The 23,432-nt window shown below is 54.6% G+C and overlaps 2 protein-coding genes across 5 annotated transcripts in view; one reads left to right on the top strand and one right to left on the bottom strand.

The window, feature by feature from the left end:
• The window catches only part of GNG12 (G protein subunit gamma 12), a 43,539-nt gene extending 32,253 nt beyond the window's left edge, over positions 1–11,286 (top strand). For 3 of the 4 annotated variants that reach the window (XR_010990612.1, XR_010990610.1, XR_010990611.1), the window contains exons 4-6: positions 2,539–2,655; positions 4,286–4,466; positions 10,431–11,286. Coding sequence is in view for 1 of the 4 variants with exons in the window: in XM_068164554.1 (XP_068020655.1) it covers positions 2,560–2,655; positions 4,286–4,411 (222 nt within the window). In the remaining 3 variants the exon portion in view is untranslated. Of the gene's footprint in view, positions 1–2,538; positions 2,656–4,285; positions 7,921–10,430 lie in introns of those variants that run through there. The other variant, XM_068164554.1, reaches the window with a different exon arrangement.
• A 424-nt stretch (positions 11,287–11,710) lies between these two features.
• GADD45A (growth arrest and DNA damage inducible alpha) lies at positions 11,711–15,747 on the bottom strand. Its single transcript, XM_068164553.1, has 4 exons — positions 15,595–15,747; positions 15,386–15,487; positions 15,094–15,307; positions 11,711–12,442 (listed from the first exon to the last, which is right to left on the bottom strand). Exons 1-4 carry the CDS (start codon positions 15,636–15,638, stop codon positions 12,329–12,331), a joined length of 474 nt encoding a protein of 157 aa, XP_068020654.1. The 5' UTR covers positions 15,639–15,747; the 3' UTR covers positions 11,711–12,328.
• Between the last annotated feature and the right edge of the window lie 7,685 nt (positions 15,748–23,432).

Here is a 23,432-nt window from a genome sequence, read left to right as displayed (position 1 = left end):
CAGAGCTCTCTTCCAACCAGAACAGTTCTGTGAGTGGTCTGGGTTGGAAAGGACCTTCAATACCCTTCAGTCCCCCCTGTGCCATGAGCAGGGACACCTCCTACCAGGGCAGGGTGCTCCCAGCTCCATCCAGCCTGACCATGAGCACCTCCAGGGAGGGAGCAGCCACAGCCTCCCTGGGCAGCTTCTGAGGAGCCCCAGGTCAGTCACCACTGGAGGCTGGCTGAGCTGTCAGCTCCACACTGGGACAGGTTTACAGGTGCTGAGCTTACAGCAGATGTCCTGAAGTTGGCCATGTGGAGCACCTGCAGCAGGGAGTAGCTCTGGGGCCTGTTCTTGTCTCCTGCTCCTGGAGGCAGAGCAGTGAGCCATCAAAAGTCCCCTCAGCTCCATGCAGCTGGAGAGGTGCAGGAGGATGGTTTTGATCAGTAAGGAGTTCATGGTGCCTAATTATCTCCTACCTGGGCAGGAGCAGAAGGCTTTGCTTGCCCCTTGGCAGCTCCTCTGTGAGGAAGAGAAGGGCAAGGAGGCTGGGGAGGGGTCTGGAGCACAGCCCTGGGAGGAGAGGCTGAGGGAGCTGGGGTTGCTTAGCCTGCAGAAGAGGAGGCTCAGGGGAGACCTTCTTGCTCTCTCCAACTCCCTGAAGGAGGTTGTAGCCAGGTGGGGGTTGGGCTCTTCTCCCAGGCAAGCAGCACCAGAACAAGAGGACACAGTCTCAGGCTGTGCCAGGGGAGGTTTAGGCTGGAGGTGAGGAAGTTGTTCCCAGCAAGAGAGATTGGCCATTGGGATGTGCTGCCCAGGGTGGAGTCCCCAGCCCTGGAGGTGTTTGAGAAGAGCCTGGCTGAGGCCCTTGGTGCCATGGTTGAGTTGCTCAGATGGTGCTGGGTGAGAGGCTGGCCTTGATGATCTCTGAGGTCTTTTCCCACCTGGTTCATTCTGTGTCCTGGAGGTCCATCCTCATCCCAGTCCTGGCTGGTGCCCACCTATGGCAGCTGTGCTCTGCAGGGCTGCTTGATGTTGCTTCTGTCAGGCTTCCCCAGGAGTGGGGAGGGTGCAGCTGGGGAGCCCAGCAGGTGACTTGCTTTGTGATTCACCACAGGGATGTTAGAAGAGCAGCAGAAGGCAGCCATGAGTGGCAGAGCATGAAATACCAGTTAGCACAGCTCCTTCCCCAGCTGCTCTGCCCCAGAGAGGCCACAGCTGGGGCACTGGGGCCAGCTCTGGGCTCTCCTGGTCAAGACAGACAGGAAACTGCTGCAGAGAGTCCAGGGGAGGCTCCAAAGCTGCTGAGGGGCCTGGAGCAGCTCTGTGAGGAGCTGAGAGCCCTGGGGCTGAGAGCCTGCAGAAGAGCAGCCCCAGAGGGGAGCTGAGCAATGCTCAGCAAGAGCTATGGGGGACAACAGGATAGGGCCAGGCTCTGCTCAGTGGTGCCCAGGGACAGCACAAGGGGCAGTGGGCACAAAGTGGAACCCAGGAGGTTTCACCTGAGCAGGAGGAGAAACTTGTTTGGTGTGAGGGTGCTGGAGGCCTGGAGCAGGCTGCCCAGAGAGGTTGTGGAGTCTCCCTGTCTGGAGAGCTCCCAACCCCAGCTGAGCATTGTGCTGCTGGGCAAGCTGCTGTGGGTGCCCTGCTTTGGCAGAGGGATAGACTGCCTGGTGTCCAGAGGTGCCTGCCAGGCTGGGGTTCTGGGGTGCTCACTGGCAGAGGGCAGGGGCTGAGCACATTTGGTGTTCTGGTCTCTGGGGCACTCCATGACTCCTAGCAGGAGACTCTGAGCGTGCCCTGGGTTTGGTGCTGCTGGCTGTGCAGGGCTCCAGGCCAGAGGAGCACACCCATGGGTGCTTGCACTGCTGCCAGGGCAGAGCTGGAGGTTGTGTGGCAGTGCTCAGGGGACATCCCCTGGCTGCTGAGGGCTGCATGGGAGCGGCAGCAAGCCCAGGGCTGCTTCCTGCAGAGGGGGAGGAAACCCTGGGAGATCTGAAGCCTGCTGAGCAGCCTTGAACTGGCCAAAGTGGGGACCTGGCAGAAAAGCAGCCCTGCTCCCAGAGAAGTGGGAGCTCTCTGGAAGAGCAGCTCTGCTCCCCAGGCTGAGGTGTGAGGAAGCTGAAGCCTGCAGAGGAATGCTGCTCCCAGGTAGCTCCACCAGCCCCACTCCCTCCTCAGCCAGCAGGGGCTCCAGCACAGCCCCAGGGGCCAACTGCCCTGTGATCAGGTTGAGTTGATCAGATGGTGTTGGGTGAGAGGTTGGGCTTGAGGATCTCTGAGGTCTTTTCCAACCTGGTTTGTTCTGTTCTGTTCTGTTATATTCTATTCTATTCTGTTCTGCTCTGCTCTCTCCTGGAATGGTGAGGGTTGGGAGGGACCTGTGGAGATCACCCACTCCACCCCCCCTGCTGAAGCAGGGTACCCACAGCAGCTCACCCAGGATCACAGTGGCCTGGGGGGGTTTGGAGTGTGCTGTGCTTGCCCCTGGGTGTAGAAGGTGTTGAACATGCCAGGTCACCTCCTGGAAACCTAACCTGCTGGCTTTCCACACAGAGCTTCCCCACCTCACTGAAAATGTCTGGCAAAACAGCTGGCACCACCAACAACATCACCCAGGCCCGCAGGACCGTCCAGCAGCTCAGGATAGAAGCCTCCATAGAAAGGATAAAGGTGAGAGATGGCCTCCTGCACCCCACCCCTCACTGCCCTCTTCTTTCCTCCTCTTCCAGATGGGCAGGGATAAGGTAGCAGGGGGTGGGGGTCTGTGTGCATCACCATCACCAGCAGTGTGCCCTCAGGGCCAAGAAGGCCAATGGTCTCCTGGGGGGGCATGAAAAAGAGTGTGGTCAGCAGGTCAAGGAAGGGTCTCCTTCCCCTCTACTCTGCCCCACTGAGGCCACAGCTGGAGCACTGGGTCCAGTTCTGGGCTCCCCAGTTCAAGAGAGACTGGGAACTACTGGAGAGAGTCCAGGGGAGGCTACAAAGATGTGAGGGACCTGGAGCAGCTCTGTGAGGAGGAAAGGCTGAGAGCCCTGGGGCTGAGAGCCTGCAGAAGAGCAGCCCCAGAGGGGAGCTGAGCAATGCTCAGCAAGAGCTAAAGGAGCTGTGGGGGGCAAGAGGCTGGGGCCAGGCTCTGCTCAGGGGTGCCCAGAGACAGGACAAGGGGCAGTGGGCACAAACTGGAACCCAGGAGGTTCCATCTGAACAGGAGGAGAAAGTTGTTTGTTGTGAGGGTGCTGGAGGCCTGGAGCAGGCTGCCCAGAGAGGTTGTGGAGTCTCCTGGTGTGGAGAGCTCCCAAAGCCAGCTGGGCATTGTGCTGCTGGGCAAGCTGCTGTGGGTGCCCTGCTTGAGCAGGGGGTTGGACTTGGATGACCTTCAGAGGTCTCTTTCAACCCACCCTCTGATCCTATGCAATACCACTTTATGGTTCCCTCAGCTGCTCATCCCAAGGCTCAAGCTCCTGGCCCTTCCCCAGCTTTGTTGCCCATCTCTGGGCCCTCTCCAGCACCTCAGTGTCTTTCCTGTAGTGAAGAGCCCCAAAACTGAGTCCAGTGTTGAAGATGTGTCCTCATCAGTGCTGAGTACTGGGGTGCAGTCACTGGCCCAGTCCTGCTGGATCCCTAGGGATGAGAAGTTCCTCATTATGAACCCACTGCATTGTTTTCAACCTTCTCCTGATCACTTTCAGCCTTCTGGAGAAGCCAGGTGGTGCTCTTGCCTGGGATCTCAAACTAACCCCCCACTGCAGGTGCAGGCAGAGCAAGCAGCATGTCTTCAGAGCAGACAGGGCCCTCTGAGCACTTCTCCTGTGCTGAGCAGGGCCTCTGCACCTGTCAGCAGCTCTTGGTGTGGGTGGTCCTGGGAAATGGCTGAGAGAATTGGGGTTATTCAGCCTGGAGATGAGAAGCTTGCAGGGAAACCTTCTGGTGGCCTTTGAGGTCTTAGAAGGGCTGATCAGAAAGCTGGGGACAGACTTTTGAGCAGGGACTGTTGTGACAGGACAAGGGGAGATGGTTTGAGCTCCAAGAGGGAGATTCAGACTGGAGAGGAGAGAGAAATGTTGGACACTGAGGGTGGTGAGAGCCTGGCCCAGGCTGCCCAGAGAGCTGGGAGCTGCCCCGTGCCTGGAACCATGGCAGGTCAGGTTGGTTGGGGTTCTGAGCAGCTCTAGTTGGGGATGTCCCTGCTGACTGCAGGGTGGGTAGACTGGATGGACCTTTAGAGGTCCCTTGCCACCCAACCCAGTTAGCCTGGGACTCTCTTTTATGGGGATTGCTCTTCCCCCCCTGTCGTCTGCAGGTATCAAAAGCGTCGGCAGACCTAATGCTCTACTGTGAAGAACACGCCAAGAAAGACCCCTTGCTAATGGGCATCCCTGCTTCTGAGAACCCTTTCAAGGACAAGAAGACCTGCATTTTGTTGTAGGAGAGCAGCAGCTCCTCCCAGCCCCACCCTGGGCACAGCAAGAGTCCTTTGCAAGGTACCAGCTGGTCAGTGGGTCGAGCGGCCGCTCTTCTCCCAAGCGTATTCACCATGTCTTCAGCTTTCCTTCTCTCCTCTCTCTCTCTTCATTAGGTGTCAGAGTTAATTAACTTCTCTCTTATCCAAGGGAATGGGAGTCTGTGTCAGTGCCCTGTGGTGGAACCAGCAGGACAAGCTTTGGGAGCTTGGTTTCTGCTGGTTCTGGCCTCACTTTTTGCTACACAAACAAGACCAAAGGTGCCTGAGCTTCTCAAAAGGGATGGGAACTTGATTCAGAGTCGTTGGTTTGGCATTCTTTTATACATCATGGCTGTGGGGAGGGGGGTTGCCTCTGTCAGTAGCCTGTGGCTACAAGCAGACACATCTAAAAGTGCATTATCAGGCAAAAATTACCTTGCAAAATGCTGGTTGCCAGCTGTTGGTGGACTCCAGGGAGCTCTGCCTGCAGCCTTCCTCATGCTGGCTTCTCTTGCCAGAGGTTTTTGGGTGGTTTTTCTATACCATCAAGAATTTGCAGCTTGATTTGATTAGGGGGAGGTGGCAAAAGCAGAGTTTCCAGCTTTGATTTGGCTCCTCCAGTTAAAAGAAAAAGAGCTGTGTTAGGGGGTAAAAACATGTGAAAAGAATCCCCCCCCCTAAAAAAAGCTCCAGATCTGTGTTAGGGTGTAAAACCATGGCAAAACAGAATCAAAAGGCCTGTGCTAGGGTAAAGAAATCTTTTAGAGCCCCCCCAAAAAAAGCTTGGTTAGGATAAAAAACCATGGCAAAAGAATCCAAAAATGCATGGAAGGGTTAAAAAAAATCCATCAGAAGTATCAGAAAAGCTGTGTCAGGGGATCAAAGCGTGGCAAAAGAACCCAAAAATCCAGCTTAGGATAAGAAAGTCCTGTCAGGAGGATCAGAAAATCTGTGTTAGGATATCAAACCATGGCAAAAGAACCCAAAAAAGTCTCTGTAAGGGTAAGAAATCCATCAGCAGAATGAGAAAAGCTGTGCTAGGATATCAAAGCATGGCAAAAGAATCCATAAATCCAGCTTAGGGTAAGAAAGTCCTGTCAGAAGTATCAGAAATTCTGTGTTAGGATATCAAAGCATGGCAAAAGAACCCAAAAAAGTCTCTCTAAGGGTAAGAAATCCATCAGCAGAATCAGAAAAGCTGTGCTAGGATACAAAATTGTGGCAAAAGAATCCAAAACTCCATCTTGGGATAAAAAAGTCCTGTCAGGAGGATCAATAAATCTGTGTTAGGATATCAAACCATGGCAAAAGGACCCAAAAAGATCCCCAAAAAGTCTCTCTAGGGGTAAAAAATCCATCAGCAGAATCAGAAAAGCTGTGTTAGGATACAAACCATGGCAAAAGAACCCAAAACTCCCTCTTGGGATAAAGAAGTCCTGTCAGGAGCATCAAAAAATCTGTGTTAGGATATCAAAGCATTGCAGAAGAACCCAAAAAGTCTCTCTGAGGGTAAAAAATCCATCAGCAGAATCAGGAAATCTGTGCTAGGATATCAACCCATGGCAAAAGAATCCAAAACTCCATCTTGGAATAAGAAAGTCCTGTCAGGAGGATCAGAAAATCTGTGTTAGGATATCAAACCATGGCAGAAGAACCCAAAAGAGTCTCTGTAAGGGTAAAAAATCCATCAGCAGAATCAGAAAAGCTGTGCTAGGATATCAAACCATGGTAAAAGAATCCAAAACTCCATCTTGGGATAAGAAAGTCCTGTCAGAAGAATCAAAAAGTCTGTGCTAGGATATCAAAGCATGGCAAAAGAATCCATAAATCCAGCTTAGGGTAAAAAAGTCCTGTCAGAAGTATCAGAAATTCTGTGCTAGGATACAAGCCATGGCAAAAGAACCCAAAACTCCATCTTGGGATAAGAAAGTCCTGTCAGGAGGATCAGAAAATCTGTGTTAGGATATCAAAGCATTGCAGAAGAACCCAAAAAGTCTCTCTAAGGGTAAAATATCCATCAGCAGAATCAGAAAAGCTGTGCTAGGATACAAACCCATGGCAAAAGAACCCAAAAATCCAGCTTAGGGTAAAAAAGTCCTGTCAGGAGAATGGGAAAATCTGTGCTAGGATACAAACCATGGCAAAAGAATCCCAGAAAAGTCTCTCTAAGGGTAAAACATCCATCAGTAAAGCTGTGTTAGGATATCCAACCATGGCAAAAGAACCCAAAAAGAACCCAAAAAAGTCTCTCTAAAGGTAAGAAATCCATCAGCAGAATCAGAAAAGCTGTGCTAGGATACAAACCCATGGCAAAAGAACCCAAAAATCCAGCTTAGGGTAAAAAAGTCCTGTCAGAAGAATGGGAAAATCTGTGCTAGGATACCAAACCATGGCCGAAGATCCCAAAAAAGTCTCTCTAAGGGTAAAAAATCCATCAGCAGAATGAGAAAAGCTGTGTTAGGATACAAACCCATGGCAAAAGAATCCAAAACTCCATCTTGGGATAAGAAAGTCCTGTCAGGAGCATCAATAAAGCTGTGTTAGGATATCAAACCATGGCAAAAGAATCCTCAAAAAGTCTCTATAGGGGTAAAAAAATCCATCAGATGAATCCAAAAGGATCAGAAAGGAAAGAAAACCTCTGTCAGAGGTGTGAAGGCTGAAGCCTGGTGCCCTGTGCTGGGCTGCAGGCTGGGCCCCTTCCCTCCCCCTCCCTGCCCAGGCTTTGTGCAGGGCAGTCCAAGCCTTCAGTCCTTGGAGCTGGCTTTGGGGTTGTTGTTGTTGGTTGGGTTTTTTAGATGCCAAATGCTCTCCAGCTGCTGGTTCTGCAGCTCTCCCTGGAGGGTTCTGCAGCTCCCCCTGGAGGGTTCTGCAGCTCTCCCTGGAGGGTTCTGCAGCTCTCCCTAGAGGCCTTTTTTCCATCCAGGAAGGGATTATTTTCTTTCTCTCTCTCCATAGCTAATAAAACCCCCCCAAGAAAGCCTTTTATTTTCTCCCCTTTGTATATATATATATATATATAAAAATCTCTCAACTTTTAATACCATATTTATACCAACATTGCCTATTAACAGAAGAGCTTGGGAGGGATTGCAAAGTGAGCTGGCTGCAGATGTCCTCCCCGAGAGGCAGCTGCTCAGAGGTTGAAGCTCTTCCACCTCTGCCATAATCCCTCCAGAATGTATTAACCCCTTGCAAGTTGCTCTTTTTCTTTCTTTTTACTTCTTTTGGGTGGTTGTTGTTGTTGTTGTTGTTTAATCTCCATCACATATTCCTCAGTTCCTGTATTAAACCATCTACAAAACACACTCTTGAGAGGCAGCTGGAGAGGTCACCTCGGTGTTCGCCAAGCTTCTCCAGCTCCGTGGCCAAGCCTTGGTGTGGAGAGTTCTCCCACTCCTTCTGTGCCTACCTGCAGATTATTTTTTATAATCAAGAGTATTTTTCTAGCAAGAAGTTGAAAAACAATGATGTCAGATCCACACTGATCCCTCCTCAGCGTGTTTTGTGTCCATCATTTCGTAGCACAGCGTGTTCCAAACCCTTCGGGGCGCGGAAGGAGGCTGCAGCCCGGCCCCGGAGGTGGGCAGCGGGGATGTGGGGAGGTGTCTGCACACTGTGCATAGGTGCACAGAACCTAGCTTGGTCTCACTTGAAAAAGATCCCAGAGCTCCTGCGTGGTGGGGGTAGGAAGGCACCTCTGGAGATCATCCAGTCCAACCCCCCTGCTCAAGCAGGGCAGCCACAGCAGCTTGCCCAGCAGCACAATGCCCAGCTGGCTTTGGGAGCTCTCCACAAGAGGAGACTCCACAACCTCTCTGGGCAGCCTGCTCCAGGCCTCCAGCACCCTCACAACAAACAAGTTTTTCCTGGTGAGTCAGAACCTCCTGGGTTCCAGTTTGTGCCCCTTGCCCCTTGTCCTGTCCCTGGGCACCACTAAGCAGAGTCTGGCCCCATCTTCTTGCCCACCACAGCTCCTTTAGGTCTTGCTGAGCATTGAGCAGATCCCTTCTCAGGCTGCTCTCAACAGCCCCAGGGCTCTCAGCCTCTCCTCCTCACAGAGCTGCTTCAGGCCCCTCAGCATCTTTGTAACCCCCCCTGGACTCTCTGCAGTAGTTCTCTGTCTCTCTTGAACTGGGGAGCCCAGAACTGCACCCAGTGCTGCAGACATGGCTGCACCTGGGCAGAGTAGAGTGTGAGGGGCATCTCCCTTGCCCTGCTGGCCACACTCTTCCTGCACCCCTGAGGCCCTCATGGCCAAAAAGGCCAGTAGGCTCATTGCTGGCTGCTGGGGAGCTTCTTGTCCACCAGCACTCCCAGGGCCTTCTCCTTGGAGCTGCTTCCCAGCAGGTCACTCCTCACTGTACTGGTGCAGGGGATTACTCTTCCCCAGCTGCAGGACCCTCCACTTGCTGTTGTTGAACTTCCCGAGGCTCTGTCTGCCCAGCTCTGCAGCCTGCCCAGGTTCACCTCATCCCCTGCACCAGGGGCTGCAGAGATGCACTTTGTGCCTCTCTTCTCCAGGTTTTGTGCCCTTTAAAGACCCCTGCAGCAGGCACCAGTTGTGATCCAGCTGTACTGAGTGCTGACAGCAGCCTAGCTGTGGAACACTGCTGTGATGCAGCTGTGGGCACCACGTTGTGATTTAGCTGTGGGGTGCTGGTTGGTGAGTCAGACATGGAGCCCCAGTTAAGGCCCAGCCTCGGGGTGCTGGTGGTAATCCAGCTGTGGTTCCAGCTGCAGCTTGACCACCTCCCATCATCCCCACCCACCATGCAGTGTCCATAGTGGTCTTTAATTCTGTGTTTCCAATACAGACCTTCTGGCACAGAGAGCTTCTGGCACCTTCCTCTCCTGCAGCCCTCCAACGTTTGGCACACCAAGAGGTTGAGCTTGGCCTGGCTGCAGCCAGGGCTCTGTCCCAGAGCTTTTTTTTGTTGTTCCTCAACTTTTTCCATGCCATTTTTGACATCAGCATGGCTCAGGGGCAAGGTTTTTGCCAGCACCTATTTCATGGTTGCTTGGCCACACAGAGAACAAAAGGATTGATGGTAGGTGGCCAGGATCACCTCGGTGATCAGAGGCATGGGATGAAAACAATGGCTTAAGGTAGAAGAGTTGACATCATCAGCTGCTCCTCATGGGGCTTGGAGGCCAGAGTTGTGCTATACTATTTCTTCTAAATGTACTGGCATGGAAGCATGGCATGGGTTTGGGTTGGAAGGGACCTTAGAGCTCATCTGGTTCCAACCTCCCTGCTGTGGGCAGGGACACCTTCCACGAGCCCAGGCTGCTCAAGGCCTCATCCAACCTGGCCTTGAACACCTCCAGGGAGGGGGTATCCACAACCTTCCTGGGCAACTACCCTTTAGCTCTTGCTGAGCACTGAGCAGATCCCCTCTCAGGCTGCTCTTCTGCAGGCTCAACAGCCCCAGGGTTCTCTCTGCCTTTTCTCCTCCCAGAGCTGCTCCAGGCCCCTCTGCATCTCTGGAGCCTCCCCTGGACTCTCCCCAGCGGTTCTCTCTCAATCTGGGGAGCCCACAACTGGACCTAGTGCTCCAACTGTGGCCTCCCCAGAGTGGCAAGAGAACCTCCTTCAACCTGCTGGCCACACTCTTCATGCACCCCAGGAGACCATTTGCCTTCTTGGCCACGGGGACACATTGCTGCCTCATGGGCAACTTGTTGTCCACCGTCACCCCCAGCTGCTTCTCTGCAGAGCTGCTTCCCAGCGGGTCACCCCTCACCTGCAGTGGTGCTGGGGGTTCTTCCTCTGCAGGTGCAGGACCTTCCACCTGCCCTGGTTGAACTTCATGAGGTACTTCTCCTCCACCCACCTCTGCAGGCTGCCCAGGCGTGGCACAGGTGCAATTAGGGATCCCTGATGTAGGTCACCGGCGTCCCCGGGGCAGCGGCGGCGTGGGCGGAGGGGCACCGGGAAGCCATCCTCCTGCTCCCCTGCAGGCTGGAGGGACACTTCTGCCTTCTCTTTTCTGTGTGCCAGCACTAAGAGGAGCCTGGCACAGAACCCTCCTCACCCCAGGGGCGCTGAGGGAACAAATCCAGGAGGGATTGCACCAAGCCTTGGACAGGCACCATCCCGGGAAGGGAAACGTCGGATCAAGTTTTCCTGCTCTGAGGGCTCGGGTTTCCCTTCAGGCTCTGCAGGAGGCTTGGAGTCTCCAAAATAACATTTCCCCTCCTGTTTTTCTCTTCCCAACTCTGCTGTGGAGTGGCAAAACTGAAGCAAAAGTCCAATCTGTTCCTCCCCCCCCCCCCGCTCCATTTCCTGCAGCACTTCAGCTGCTTTTGCATTTAATAGCTTGGGAGGAGCCAAGACGAAACCACCCCGGACCAGCGCCACAGGACCTTGCCCGTGGCCAGCAGAAGGAAGCAGCTGCCCAAGGAGCAGCTTTGAAACTCCACACTCCTTAAAACAGAACAAAACAAGGGGGAAAAAAACCAACCAAACAACAACAAAAAGTACAGAACCCAAAGAGCCAAAGGTTGGAGTTTCAAACTTTTATTTCCAAAATAAAAACAAAGCCAAAAAACTTCAAACACCCTTCCCCACCCCCCCCCAGAAAAAAAACCAACCCCCAATCCTCTCTCGAACTGCAAACCATTCTTCAACAGAGCTGCTTGGGGCAGCCAACTGTTCAGGACAGGTGGTTGGGAACCAACTGCTGCAGGGCAGCTTCTGAGTATAAATAATTCTGTGTTTGGCTTTCCCCCCTCACCCCCACCCCCACCCCCCCCCCCCATCATAAAATAACTTATTAGAATATCTCAGCATAAAAACCTGGAGAATCAACAGCCCAAAAATACAATAAAATCACCTTAAAAAGCTTTCTGATTAACCTTTTTTGTGGTTGTGGCTTTTTTTGTGGCTTTTTTGCTGCTTTTTGTCATTTTTTTGTTGCTTTTTTGTCCTTTTTTGTCTTTTTTTTGTCCTTTTTTGTCCTTTTTTGTCCTTTTTTTGCCCTTTTTCCTTTTTTGTGTCCTTTTTTGTTGCCTTTTTTGTCTTTTTTTTGTCCTTTTTTGTCCTTTTTTTGCCCTTTTTCCTCTTTTTGTCCTTTTTTGTTGCCTTTTTTGTCTTTTTTTGTCCTTTTTATCTTTTTTTTGTCCTTTTCTGTTGCCTTTTTTGTCTTTTTTCTTGTCCTTTTTGTCCTTTTTTGTCCTTTTTTTGCCCTTTTTTGTCCTTTTTTTGCCCTTTTTTGTCCTTTTTTTGCCCTTTTTCCTTTTTTTATCCTTTTCTGTTGCCTTTTTTGTCTGTTTTTGTCCTTTTTGTCCTTTTTTTTATCCTTTTCTGTTGCCTTTTTTGTCTTTTTTTTGTCCTTTTTGTCCTTTTTTGTCTTTTTTTTGTCACTTTTTTGTCACTGCTTTTTTTGTTGCTTTAATTTATTTGCTTTAAGGTCTTCAAACCAGGAACTTTTTTAAGTTGCACTTGAAAAAAAACACCAAAAAAATAGAATTCCAACCTCCCCTCCCTGTGCTGGGGGTGTTGGGGAGTTTGTAACCCTCCCAACGTGGGGCAGGGCTCCTTCCTCTGGCAGCGCTGCTCTTCCTCCTCCTCCTCCTCCTTCCACGTCCATGCTCATTCTCCATCTCCTCCAGGTTGCTTCTCTCCAGTCTCACACAACACACAGCTCAACCTCAGCCTCCCCCCTTCTCAATATCACCTTTAGCTTCAGATTTTGGTTTGTTGTGGGTTTGGGGTTTGTTTTTTGTTGGGTTGGTTGGGGTTTTTTTTTGCCTTTCTCCCCCCCCATTCCCACGCTGGGGAGAAGTGTGGAGGAAGGGGGGAGGGGGGGGAAACCAGGGAGTTAATTCCTGAGCAACTTGCTATAAAAGTATTGCCAAAAGAAAACTTTTTGGAGTGGAGCTGGGGGAGGGTGGAGGTCACCGCTCGGGGAGGTTAATCACCGGCACCCACTGGTCCATGTAGCGACTCTCCCGGCAGAAGCACATCAGCTGACTCAGTGCTGGATCCTTCCACTGCGATGAGTGGGGGTTCTGGAAAGGGAAAGAGGAGAGGGGCATTTAACAGAGGAGCACAAACAACAGCCCTCCCTCCCTCCCCATGCAGGCAACAGCACCAACAACATCCCAGCAGCACAGCAGAAAAAAGCAGCGCTGGAGAGAGGCAGGGGAGGGAGGAGGGAACCTGCTGCTGCCAGGGCAAGGAGAGCAGCCTCGGGGATGCAGGGCTGAGGGGAGGGGGAAAGGAAGGGGAAGGAGAAAGAAAAGAGTAAAAAAAGGATGGGGGAGAAACCAAAACCAAATAAATAATTAAAGAAACACAAAAACTAAAAGATGACCCAAAAAAAAAAGTTAAAGGACAAAAAAAAAGGTTAAAAAAGGCAAAAAAAAAGGTTAAAAAAAGATCCAAAAAATGTTAAAAAAAAGACCAAAAAAAAGGTTAAAAAAAGACAAAAAAAAAAGGTTAAAAAAAGACAAAAAAAAAAGGTTAAAAAAAGACAAAAAAAAAAGGTTAAAAAAAGACCAAAAAAAAGGTTAAAAAAAGACAAAAAAAAAAGGTTAAAAAAGGACAAAAAAAAGTTTAAAAAAAGGACCCTAAAAGGGGTTTAAAAAAAAAGGGGGGTAGGGGGGGGAAGGGTTAAAAAAGGGTAAAACAAAGGACCAAAAAAAAAAGGATTAAAAAAGACAAAAAAGGGGTTAAAAAAAACCAACAACCCCAAAAAAGGGTAAAAAAAAGACAAAGGGGGGGGAAAAAAGGAGGACACAAAAGGGTTAAAAATAAGTTTAAAAGCAAAGACAAAAAAGAGTAAGCAAAATAAAAAAGGAGACCCAAAAAAAAAGGTTAAAAAAAAAACCAAAAGGGTAAAAAAATTAAATACCAAAAAAGGATTAAAAAAAAAGAGAGAGACCCAAAAAGGGTTAAAAAGAAAAAGAGAGACCCAAAAAGGGTTAAAAAGAAAAAGAGAGACCCAAAAAGGGTTAAAAAGAAAAAGAGAGAGACCCAAAAAGGGTTAAAAAAAAGACCCAAAAATGGGTTTTTAAAAAAATGACCAAAAAAGGGTTAAAAAAGAGAGACCAAAAAAGGGTTAAAAAGGAAAAGAGAGACCCAAAAAGAGTTAAAACAAAACATCAAACAAGGGTTAAAAACCCCCAAAAAGGGTAAAAAAATAAAAGGACCAAAAAGGGGGGGGGGGAAAAGAGACTAAAAAAGGGCCAAAAAGAAGACCAAAAAAAGGTTAAAAAAATAAAGACAAGAAAAGGTAAAAACATAAAAGACCAAAAAAGGCAAAGAAAGCAAAAGAAAGGGGAAAAGCAGAAGGGGAAAATCCAGGAGGAGAAGTTGGGGAGGGGGTGGTCGGCAAAAGGCAAGCAGAGAGGTGTAGGTGGGCTTGCAGGCTGTGGGGGGCCGTCCCCAAGCAGCAGGAACCCCACAAACATCAGGAGTTGTTTCCCTGGATCCTGGCAGTTCCTGCGGGGTCCTCACCGTGAAGGGGAAGAAAAAAAGAAGGGGGAAAAAAAACCCCAAACCCCAACCAAAACACGGGGAATAAGGAAGTAGTTTCCTTGTGTCCCTGCAGATCCCGTGGGTCTCTCCCAGCTCCTGTCAGACACCCGGCCAGGTTCAACCCCAAAATGCCTCAAAAGCCACCAAAAACTTCCTAACCAAAAAGGAAGAGAAGTTGTCCTGGGCCCTTCTTGTTGTGCAGAGCGAAAACCACCAAGATAAGCAAAAGAGAGGGCTGGGGGGCAGAGGGGGGACGGCCCTGGAGGTGCTGTGGGACCCTGACAGGGTCTGTCGGAGCCCTTATTGTGCAGATAAAACTAAACAGACAAAAAAGGCGTTTGGAGGAGCCTTGGGAGGGTCCCGTGGGACCTTCACCGTGTCAAAAAAACACCTCCAAAAGGGTTAAAAAAAAAAAATAAGGGGAAAAAAAAAGTAAGTTTGGAGCCTGTGAGGTCCCGTGGGACCCTTGGTGGTGCAAAAGAGCTCCACCAAAATAAGGCCAAGAGCTTCCTTGGGCGTTCTGCTGGAGCCTCCTCCCGCGTTCCGTGGGACCCTGGTGGGTTCTGCCGAGCCCTCCCCGCGGCCAAAATACTCCAAAAGCACCGAAAAAAAAAGCAAAGAGGCGACTAAGCCAGCGGGTGGGAGCCTCGCCGGGCAGGAGCGGCCCGCGGAACAACGAGGCACGGAGTGTCCCTGGCGGTGGGATTCTGCAGGAGGCTGCGCTGGAGCCGCGGCGGTGCGCCGGGAGCTTGGCCGAGCTGGAGGCTGCGACGGGACGCGGGTCAGCGCCCCGAGCGAGGGCCGCGGCCGCCGCCGTCACCGTGCCCCAGGCGCGGCCAGTTCCGGTTGTTCCCAGTGCCAGACTGGAATGGCGCTGGATTCCGGGCTTCGCATGGAGGAAGGCTCCGTGCTCCACACCTTCATCAGCGCTTACTGGAAAGACTGGTTCTGCCTAGCAGCCCCGGCACCTGCCGCCCCACCGCAGCACCCCACAGCCGTCCAGGGGACGCCCGGCAGACAGGGACAGCCACCCCCGCTCCCTCCCCGCGCCCACCGGGGAGATGCAACCGGTGGCTCGAGGCCTGCCAACGGGGCAGTCCCCCATCTGCCGCACCCCCGGCGGCGGGGCTGGCGAAGAGCCCCGAGGCGCCAGGGCTCCGGGTGGCGGTGGGCTGCTCACCGTGACCAAGACGCAGTGGAGGTCGGTGGGCGGCTCGGTGCCGGTGGCCGGCAGCAGGAGCTGGGCCAGCCGCGCCGGGTTGCTGACGCGGAGGATGTTGATGTCGTTTTCACAACAAAAAGCCTGGATTAAGGTGAAGTGGATCTGCAGAGCCGCGTCCCCCGCCTCCTCCTCGTCCGCCGCCAGCAAGCACAGCACGACGTTATCCGGGTCCCTGAGGGACACGACAGCCGCGGTTACCGGCGGGGACACCGAGGTGAAGACGGGCAGTGAGGGGATGGGGGTCACTCACACGTTGAGCAGCTTGGCAGCCTCGTAGACACCGAGGGTGAGGCTCCGCTGGCTCAGCGCTTTGCTCAGCACCTCCTCCAGCGCGTCCCCCGCCTGCTCCATCCTGCCGCCGGGACAAGTATAGACAAAGCCGCTGCCACCACCGTCCAACCGGGCACCGACACTTCCTCCGACAGCACCCCGTATACGGCACCCGCACCCGTACCTTACCTCCCGGCGGTGCGCTGATCCCCGGGCAGCTCCTCCAGAGTCATAGTGCAGCCGCGGGCCGGTGCCGCTCCCGGTGCCAGTCCCGGTGCCCGCTGCCGGTAACCAAAACTCGCCGCGATCGCTCCCCGACGCCGCCGCCTCTGCGGGACAAAGGCGCCCCCACGCGCGTTATCCCAGCCGCTCCCAGCCAACCAGCGCTGCCTTTATTTACATATTGCTTCCCATTGGTTGATGCAAATAAGGCCGCTCCCCACTCCCTGAGAGCTCGGCCGAGCTTGACCCCGCGGCGCGAGGCCCCGGGAACGGCCTGTTGATTGGCTGGGAGTGCGGGAAGGGCGTGGTCTGCGGTAAGGGGCGGGACTGGGGCGAGGGGGAACGGGCAGGTCCTAGTGCCACCTTCTCGGAAACGGGCACTGCGGGCTCCGTGCCTGGGTACGTGCCAGGGGCAGGAGCGGCGCTAGGGACAGGGAATGCGGCTGCCAGGAGCAGCTGCAGCCTCTCCAGCGTATCTTGGGAAGCTGCGCTGAACCACACAGACTCTCAGCATGGTGGGGGTTGGAAAGGACCTCTGGAAATCATCCAGTCCAACCCCCTTGCTAAAGCAGGGCACCACAGCAGCTTGCCCAGCAGCACAATGCCCAGCTGGCTTTGGGAGCTCTCCACACAAGGAGACTCCACAACCTCTCTGGGCAGCCTGCTCCAGGCCTCCAGCGCCCTCACACCAAACAAGTTTCTTCTGTTCAAGATGGAACCTCCTGGGTTCCACTTTGTGCCCGTTGCCCCTCGTCCTGTCCCTGGGCACCACTGAGCAGAGTCTGGCCCCTCCTCTTGCCCTGACAGCTCCCTTAGCTCTGAGGAAAGCCAACAGTGCCTTGATGCAGAGCTTTCAGCAGGAACGTGACGTGGTGACACACTCACTGTGACACTATCAACGGTGCTCACTGTGCAGAGGGGCTGGAGCAGATCCAGAGAAGGGCAACAAAGGTGGTGAAGGGTTTGAAGAACAGGAGACTGGGGGACAGACCTTCTGGTTCTCTACAACGCCCTGAAAGGAGGCTGGAGGCAGGTGGGGATTGGTCTCTTCTCCCTAATAACAAGAGACAGGACATGAGGGAAGTGTCTCAAGTTGCCCCAGAGGAGGTTTAGGTTGGACATGAGGAACAATTTCTTCAGCCTGAGGATTGCCAAGGCCCTGCCCAGGGCAGTGGTGGAGTCCCCATCCCTGGAGAGGGTTCAGAGCGGTGTGGATGTGGTGCTGAGGGCCCTGGTTTAGCGGTGACCTGGCAGAGCTGGGTTCATGGTTGGAGTCGTTGATCTCAAAGGTCTCTTCCAATCCAAATGATTTGATGATGTTATGTTGGCCAGAGACCACTCTGCAGCTGGCTCTGCAGCTCAAGCTTGCTCTGCTGATGCTGACTTAGCTAAACCATGGATGTCTGAGCCTGGTGGAGGAGACCTGCTCCCCCAGCCCCTCCTGGGCCAGCTGCCTGCCTGGGGGGGGGTGAGCAGCACCTCACCCTCACCGGGCCCTCCGCAGGGTTTCCAAGTGAACTTGGTGTTTCTCCAGCAACTTAATTCTGCTGCCATATGGCCTGCCTCAGCCCAGGAGACCTCCGGGGAGGATTCCTTCTAATGGGAGCCATGTCAAAGATCACGCTTGCTCAGCTGTCACACCTAAAAGCCTCCATCCTCCCTCAGCAAAGCGCCAAAACCCAGCCGGGATGGCGAGCTGGCTCGGCCCCACCGCGGCTGCGGGGCTGCAGACGGGACCCTCGGTGGTCCCTGGCGGGGAGCTTTCGGCAGGGTGTGCTGGGAAGGTTTGCTTGTGTTGGCATTTTCCTTCTGCTCCTCACCAGCCGCTTCCCCGAGGCGATGTGCGCTGGAGCCTGCCGGGGAGGACAGCCGAGGGGCGAGGAGCAGGGCAGGGTCCCACAACCACAGAGCCATCCTGGGCTGGAGGAGAGCACTGAGGGATCCCCGAGTCCAAACAGCAACCCAGCACTGCAAAGCCTGCCCCTCAACCACAGCTCTGGAGAATCCCAGACGGGTTTTGGTTGGAAAGGACCTTCCGGCTCACGGAGTCCAAGCGTTCTGTAGCTCTACCGAGCCTGGTGCTCAGCCGTGCCCCTCAGCACCACATCGCTTTTACATACCTCCAGGGATGGTCACTTCATTAGTCAGCAGGAAAACAGGCTCTGGGAATAGAATAGAATAGAATAGAATAGAATAGAATAGAATAGAATAGAATAGAATAGAATAGAATAGAATAGAATAGAATAGAATAGAATAGAATAGAATAGAATAGAATAGAACAGAACCGAACCGAACCAGGTTGGAACTTGTTTTCCAGCGTGGACCATGGGCACCAGTTCCAGCAGCCCCACGGTCCCGTTGGCCACAGCAAGGAAAGCTTCCCAAAGCCTGCAGGAGTTCCTCAGCTCGGCTCTCCCTGCCCATTGTCCTGCTGCTGCAGCCCTGATAAGATCTGACAGGACTTAACGAGCCCCACGGTGCTGGGAGGGAAGGGGGTGGGGGTGGCAAAAAGGCTTCTTTTGCAGCAGGTAGAGGGGTGGCAGATGGCAGGAGCAGGTGGGACCATTGTGTGGTGACCCTCCCAATTAAGCGCGGTTAATTTGCTGTCTCTGTTAGCAACTAAAGTCTGCGGCTCCGCTGGAGCGCTCAGATTGTATCTCGCAGCCGGTCTGGCCACACGGCCCCATCTGTGGCCAGATCTGGCTTGGAGGCAACTGCAAAGCAGCCGAAGGCTCCTTTCTGTCGCTGCTGCAGCAGCTCCTCAGCAGCAGCATTACCTTGGCAATGTGACAGGAGGTGATGGTCGCCCTCTGCGCTGCCCTGGTGAGGCTTCAGCAGGAGCACTGGGTCCGGTTCTGGGCTCCCCAGTTCAGGAGAGACAGGGAACTGCTGGAGAGAGTCCAGGGGAGGCTGCAAAGATGCTGAGGGGCCTGGAGCAGCTCTGTGACCTGGGGCTGTTGAGCCTGCAGAAGAGCAGCCCCAGAGGGGAGCTGAGCAATGCTCAGCAACAGCTGAAGGACCTGTGGGGGACAACAGGATGGGGCCAGACTCTGCTCAGTGGTGCCCAAGGGGCAATGGGCACAAACTGGAACCCAGGAAGTTCCATCTAAAGATGAAGAGAAACTTGTTTGTTGTGAGGGTGCTGGAGGCCTGGAGCAGGCTGCCCAGAGAGGTTGTGGAGTCTCCTGGTCTGGAGAGCTTCCAAAGCCAGCTGGGCATTGTGCTGCTGGGCAAGCTGCTGGGGGTGCCCTGCTGGAGCAAGGGATTTGGAGTGGATGATCTCCAGAGGTCCCTTCCAACCACACCATGCTGGGACTCTATGAAAACTTCACTCTCCCCACAGGTTTCCTGGCTGGGCTCAGTTTGCCATCCTGCTCTTGGCCCAGAGAAGCAGCAGGGATGCTCAGGAAGCCCAGGGATCTGTCCCAGGGAGGGTGGCCATGCTTGGGATGCACTGTGGCTGCCTTCCCAGGAATCCTGGGATGGAGTTGGACCCACAGTCGTCCCTCTGCCAGCTCCCAACTGGCAGCTGCTGCTAAGCCTTCCTTTCATCACCTGCCAAAAAAGCCAACGGGGTGTTTTGTCCCCCCCTCCTCTGCCCTTTAATCCTTACTTTCATCATTCACCAGGCTGATGCCTTCAACCCCCTCCATGATCAGCACCACAGAGATCAGGATCCCAGGAGCCACCTCAGGCTTGGGATGAGGGGGCTTGGCCCTTCCCCTCAATGCTGGCAGAGCCCCAAACGTTCTCTGGGGCAGTAAGGTTTAGCTCCTCGGTGGTTCAGGGTGGATTGGGTTAACAAAGATGGGTTTAGGAGATCCCACTCAAGTCCTGCCCACGGCTCGGTGGGAGCTGCCACCACGAGAGGACATTCTCAGCCAGCTGCAGACATGCTCCCTGCACGTAAGAGCACAGAGTTGTTTGACTGAAGTGTTTGGGAAGGAGAGCAAACATCAAACGTGTCAGAGAGAGGTGACTAAGCCCTGTCCCTGCCAAAGGGGCTGGCAGCTGGCCGAGCCCCGTCCTGGAGGGCTGCCCACCGGGTGGTCTCAGCCACCAGTGATGCACCAGCATGGTGCTGGGGGCCTTTCATCTCCCACTTCACTCAAATCCATGTTGCCTCCGTGCTCATGTGCCTCCATTTTCATTCTCAGAGATGTCCCTGTCCACTCCCTCAGCCCCTGCCTTGCTCTTGTCCCATGTGCCACCCTTCAACAGCTCCATTAACCCTCCTGGCCACCCCACGGTGCCGTGTGGGCTTGATGATCTTAGAATCACAGAGCTGCCAGGGTTGGAAGGGAGCTCAAGGCTCAGCCAGCTCCAACCCCCTGCCATGGCCAGGGACACCTCACACCACAGCAGGTTGCTCACAGCCACATCCAGCCTGGCTGCAAACACCTCCAGGGAAGAGGCTTCCACCACCTCCCTGGGCAGCCTGTGCCAGGCTCTCACCACCCTCATGGGCAACAACTTCTTCCTCACAGCCAATCTCAATCTCCCCACTTCTAGTTCTGCTCCATCCCCCCCAGTCCTGTCCCTCCCTGACACCCTCACAAGTCCCTCCCCAGCTTTCTTGGAGCCCCCTGCAGATCCTGGAAGGCCACAATGAGGTCTCCTGGGAGCCTTCTCTGGAAGGTCTCTTCCATCCCAAATGATTCCATGACCCTGTGCCAGCCTCATCGGCCCTCTCAGCCAGCCCATTGCTGCGTGGAGGTGCTGGGTCCGTGCCTGTGCTCAGCAGCCCTGCAGGCGCAGGCTGCCTGCAGCAGGAGGTCCCAGCGGTGCTGCCGGCCCTGCCCTGCGTTCCGGGTGAGCCTTCCCGCTCGGATGACGATGGCAGTGATCCCGGAGCAAACGCCAGCTTGCACATTCCTGGGCTGGCCTCTGGTCCAACAGCCGCTGCGCTTTCCCAGTGGCACCCGGTCCCACGGCGCTGCGCCCACCCCAGCGCCCCTGCTGGCCCCGCATCAGCCGGCTCAGCATCCACCTTCACCTTCCTGCCTCGGGACGTCCCTGCCTGTGCCACTCTGGATCCCTGCAGGAGCACAGCTCCAGCCTTCAATGCTCAGCAGACCTTGGCTTTGCCACCCTGAAACACACAGCAGGAGCCCAGGGTTGCTCTTCCTCTCTGGAGAGCTTTCAAACCCAGCTGGGCATCGTGATGCTGGGCAAGCTGCTGTGGGTGCCCCTGCTGGATGATCTCAGGTCCCTTCCCACCCCACCACGCTGGGGTTCTGTGTGGTTCAGGGCAGCAGAAACCAGTGCTGCTCCCTGAAAGGTGCTGGAGAGGCTCTGCTGCTCCTGCCAGGGGTGCTCCCTCTGCCCAGTGCTGGTGGCACCCTTGCATCCCTTCTCTCTGGGGGAGGAAATGTTTTCCCCCACCCTGCTTCCCACCTTCACAGATGCCCCCAGAGGCCGTGTCGGTGCTGCAGCTGTGGCTGGGTGCCACATCAGCCTGGGCTGTGGTGCCAGCAGGCTGTCACACGCAGCAGCCTTGGCCACTTGCGTGATCTCTCCTGCCTGGCTTGGAGCCCAAGGCTGGGCAACGCTGGGCGAAGTCCAGGAGCTGGGACACCCCCTGGCACTGCCACTCCTCAGATAAAGCTGCAGCCAAAGGCCAAGCCAAACTTTGTCCCCTTTAATAACCTCAGGGAGTCATAAAAGAGCACAGGGGTGGCTTCTGCACGAGCAAACAGTCTCCTGCCTCTCCAGGGAACTCACAGGCGGGATGAGGCCTTGAGCAGCTGAGGCTGGTTGAGTGGTGTCCCTGCCCGTGGTGGGGAGGTTGGAGTAGATGAGCTCTGAGCCATTCTATGATCTGTGAGCTATTCACCCTTGTGGGTGGCTTCTGGTGTGGTGACTACGAGGTAGGTGAGGTGGGGACAGGATGGGAGTTTGGGTTCATGTAATTTCATCTGATGGGCAGGGCTGGGTGGGGAGACCCTTGAGAAGAAAGATGGAAGAGATCTTGAAGTGAAGCCCTGAGCCCGATGCAGCCCCTGATGGGGACCAGGAGATGTGTTTGGAAGCAGGTATCAAAACATAAATCCCACTTGTGTCTTTCTCCACATCGACCAACAGGGTCATCAGGCACTGGGACAGGCTGCCCAGGGAGGTGGTGCTGGAGTCACCACCCCTGGAGGGCTTCAAGAGACCTTTAGATGAGCAGCTTAGGGACATGGTGGCTCCTGCCTGCAAGTCCTGCCTGCAAGCCCTGCCTGCTCCTGTCTCCTCCTACCTGCAAACCCTGCCTATTCCTGTCTGCAAAACCTCTCTGCTCCTGCCTACAATCCCTGCCTGCTCCTACCTGCCAGCCCTGCCTGTTCCTGCCTGCTCCTACCCGCCAGCCCTGCCTGTTCCTGCCTGCTCCTACCTGCCAGCCCTGCCTGTTCCTGCCTTTTCCTACCTGCCAGCCCTGCCTGTTCCTGCCTTTTCCTACCTGCCAGCCCTGCCTGTTCCTGCCTGCTCCTACCTGCCAGCCCTACCTTGTCCTACTGCTCCAGCCTACAACCCCTGCCCCGCTCTGCCTGGGGACCAGACCCGGGGGCGTGGCCATGCGCGGGTGGGCGGAGCCGGTTCTGGGGGCGGGGCGGGGATCGTGTCGTCTCTGCAGCGCCCCCTGGCGGCTCGGCTGGGCAGTGCGTTGCACCGCTCTGCCGCCGCCAGAAGGCCTCCCTGGAACAAATCTCTTCAGGCTGAACAACCCCAACTGCCTCCTGGGCTCCCAGCAGAGGGCTTCCAGCCCTCCCAGCCCTGCTGTGGCCTCCTCTGGCCTCGCTCCTACAGGTCCCTGCCTCTCCCGAGCCAGGAGGAAAGGACTTGGGCTGCAAAACCAGAGGAGGAGCAGGGGTGAGGAACCTTCGGGCAGCACGCAGGGTGGAGCAGCTGGCTGCAGCTGAATGCAGATGCAAACATTCTCTCCTGATGGCATCTCCCCATCAAACCTTTCCCTGGGCACAGGGAGTGGCTGCAGCCCCAGGCAAGACCTGACCCATCCCGGGGTCTCTCTGCCCCTCAGCCCAGAAGCTCTTTCGAAGGAATGAGAAGGTATGAAGCAAGTAGAAGAATGCCCTGACCAGTGCCCCAGGGCATCCTCAGCGAGCTGCTTCCTGGGTGGACACATGGAGCAACCATGTCCTGTGGGGCAGGAGCAGGGCTGGGGGCTACCAACGCGCCTGGCCACAGCCATGTCACGGGGAACATGTGGTGCCATTGTGATCCTGGTTTCCCTGCCTGCAAGGGGGGGACAAGGAACTGAGTCATGGAGTCACAGACAGGTTTTGCATGGGAAGGGACCCTGAAAAGTCATCCAGTCCAACCCCCCTGCAGTCAGCAGGGACAGCTGCAACTGGAGCAGGTCAGCCTGACCTGCTGGGATGAGACATCTCCCACCTCTCTGGGCAACCAAAGCCAGGGTCTCACCACCCTCAGCATTAAACACCTCTCCCTTCTCTCCAGCCTGAATCTCCCTCTTTGAGTTCAAACCATCCCCCCTTGTCCTGTCACAACAGCCCTGCTCAGAAGTCTGTCCCCAGCTTTATTTTCAGCTCAACCTCCACTGTGAAGAGGAACCACCAGGAGCAAGACCTGTGCCAGGAGCAGGACCTGTGCCAGGAGCAGGACCTGTGCCAGGAGCAAGACCTGTGCCAGGAGCAAGACCTGTGCCAGGAGCAGGACCTCCACCATGAACAGGACCTCAGCCACTAGCCTGGGGACCTTGCTTCCTGCAGCTCCTTATCTGAGCCAGCAGCCCAGCAGCTCCCTGCCCTTTTGTCTCTTTATCTAAAGCAGCAGCAGCCGTG

This window comes from Melanerpes formicivorus, unplaced genomic scaffold, assembly GCF_026170545.1.
Source record: "Melanerpes formicivorus ecotype bairdi unplaced genomic scaffold, bMelFor1.0.p_v2 SCAF_81, whole genome shotgun sequence".
In the NCBI taxonomy this organism is placed as follows: Eukaryota; Metazoa; Chordata; class Aves; order Piciformes; family Picidae; genus Melanerpes; species Melanerpes formicivorus.
Note: the sequence above shows the minus strand (reverse complement) of the source record. Positions and strands in the feature narration are given on the sequence as shown.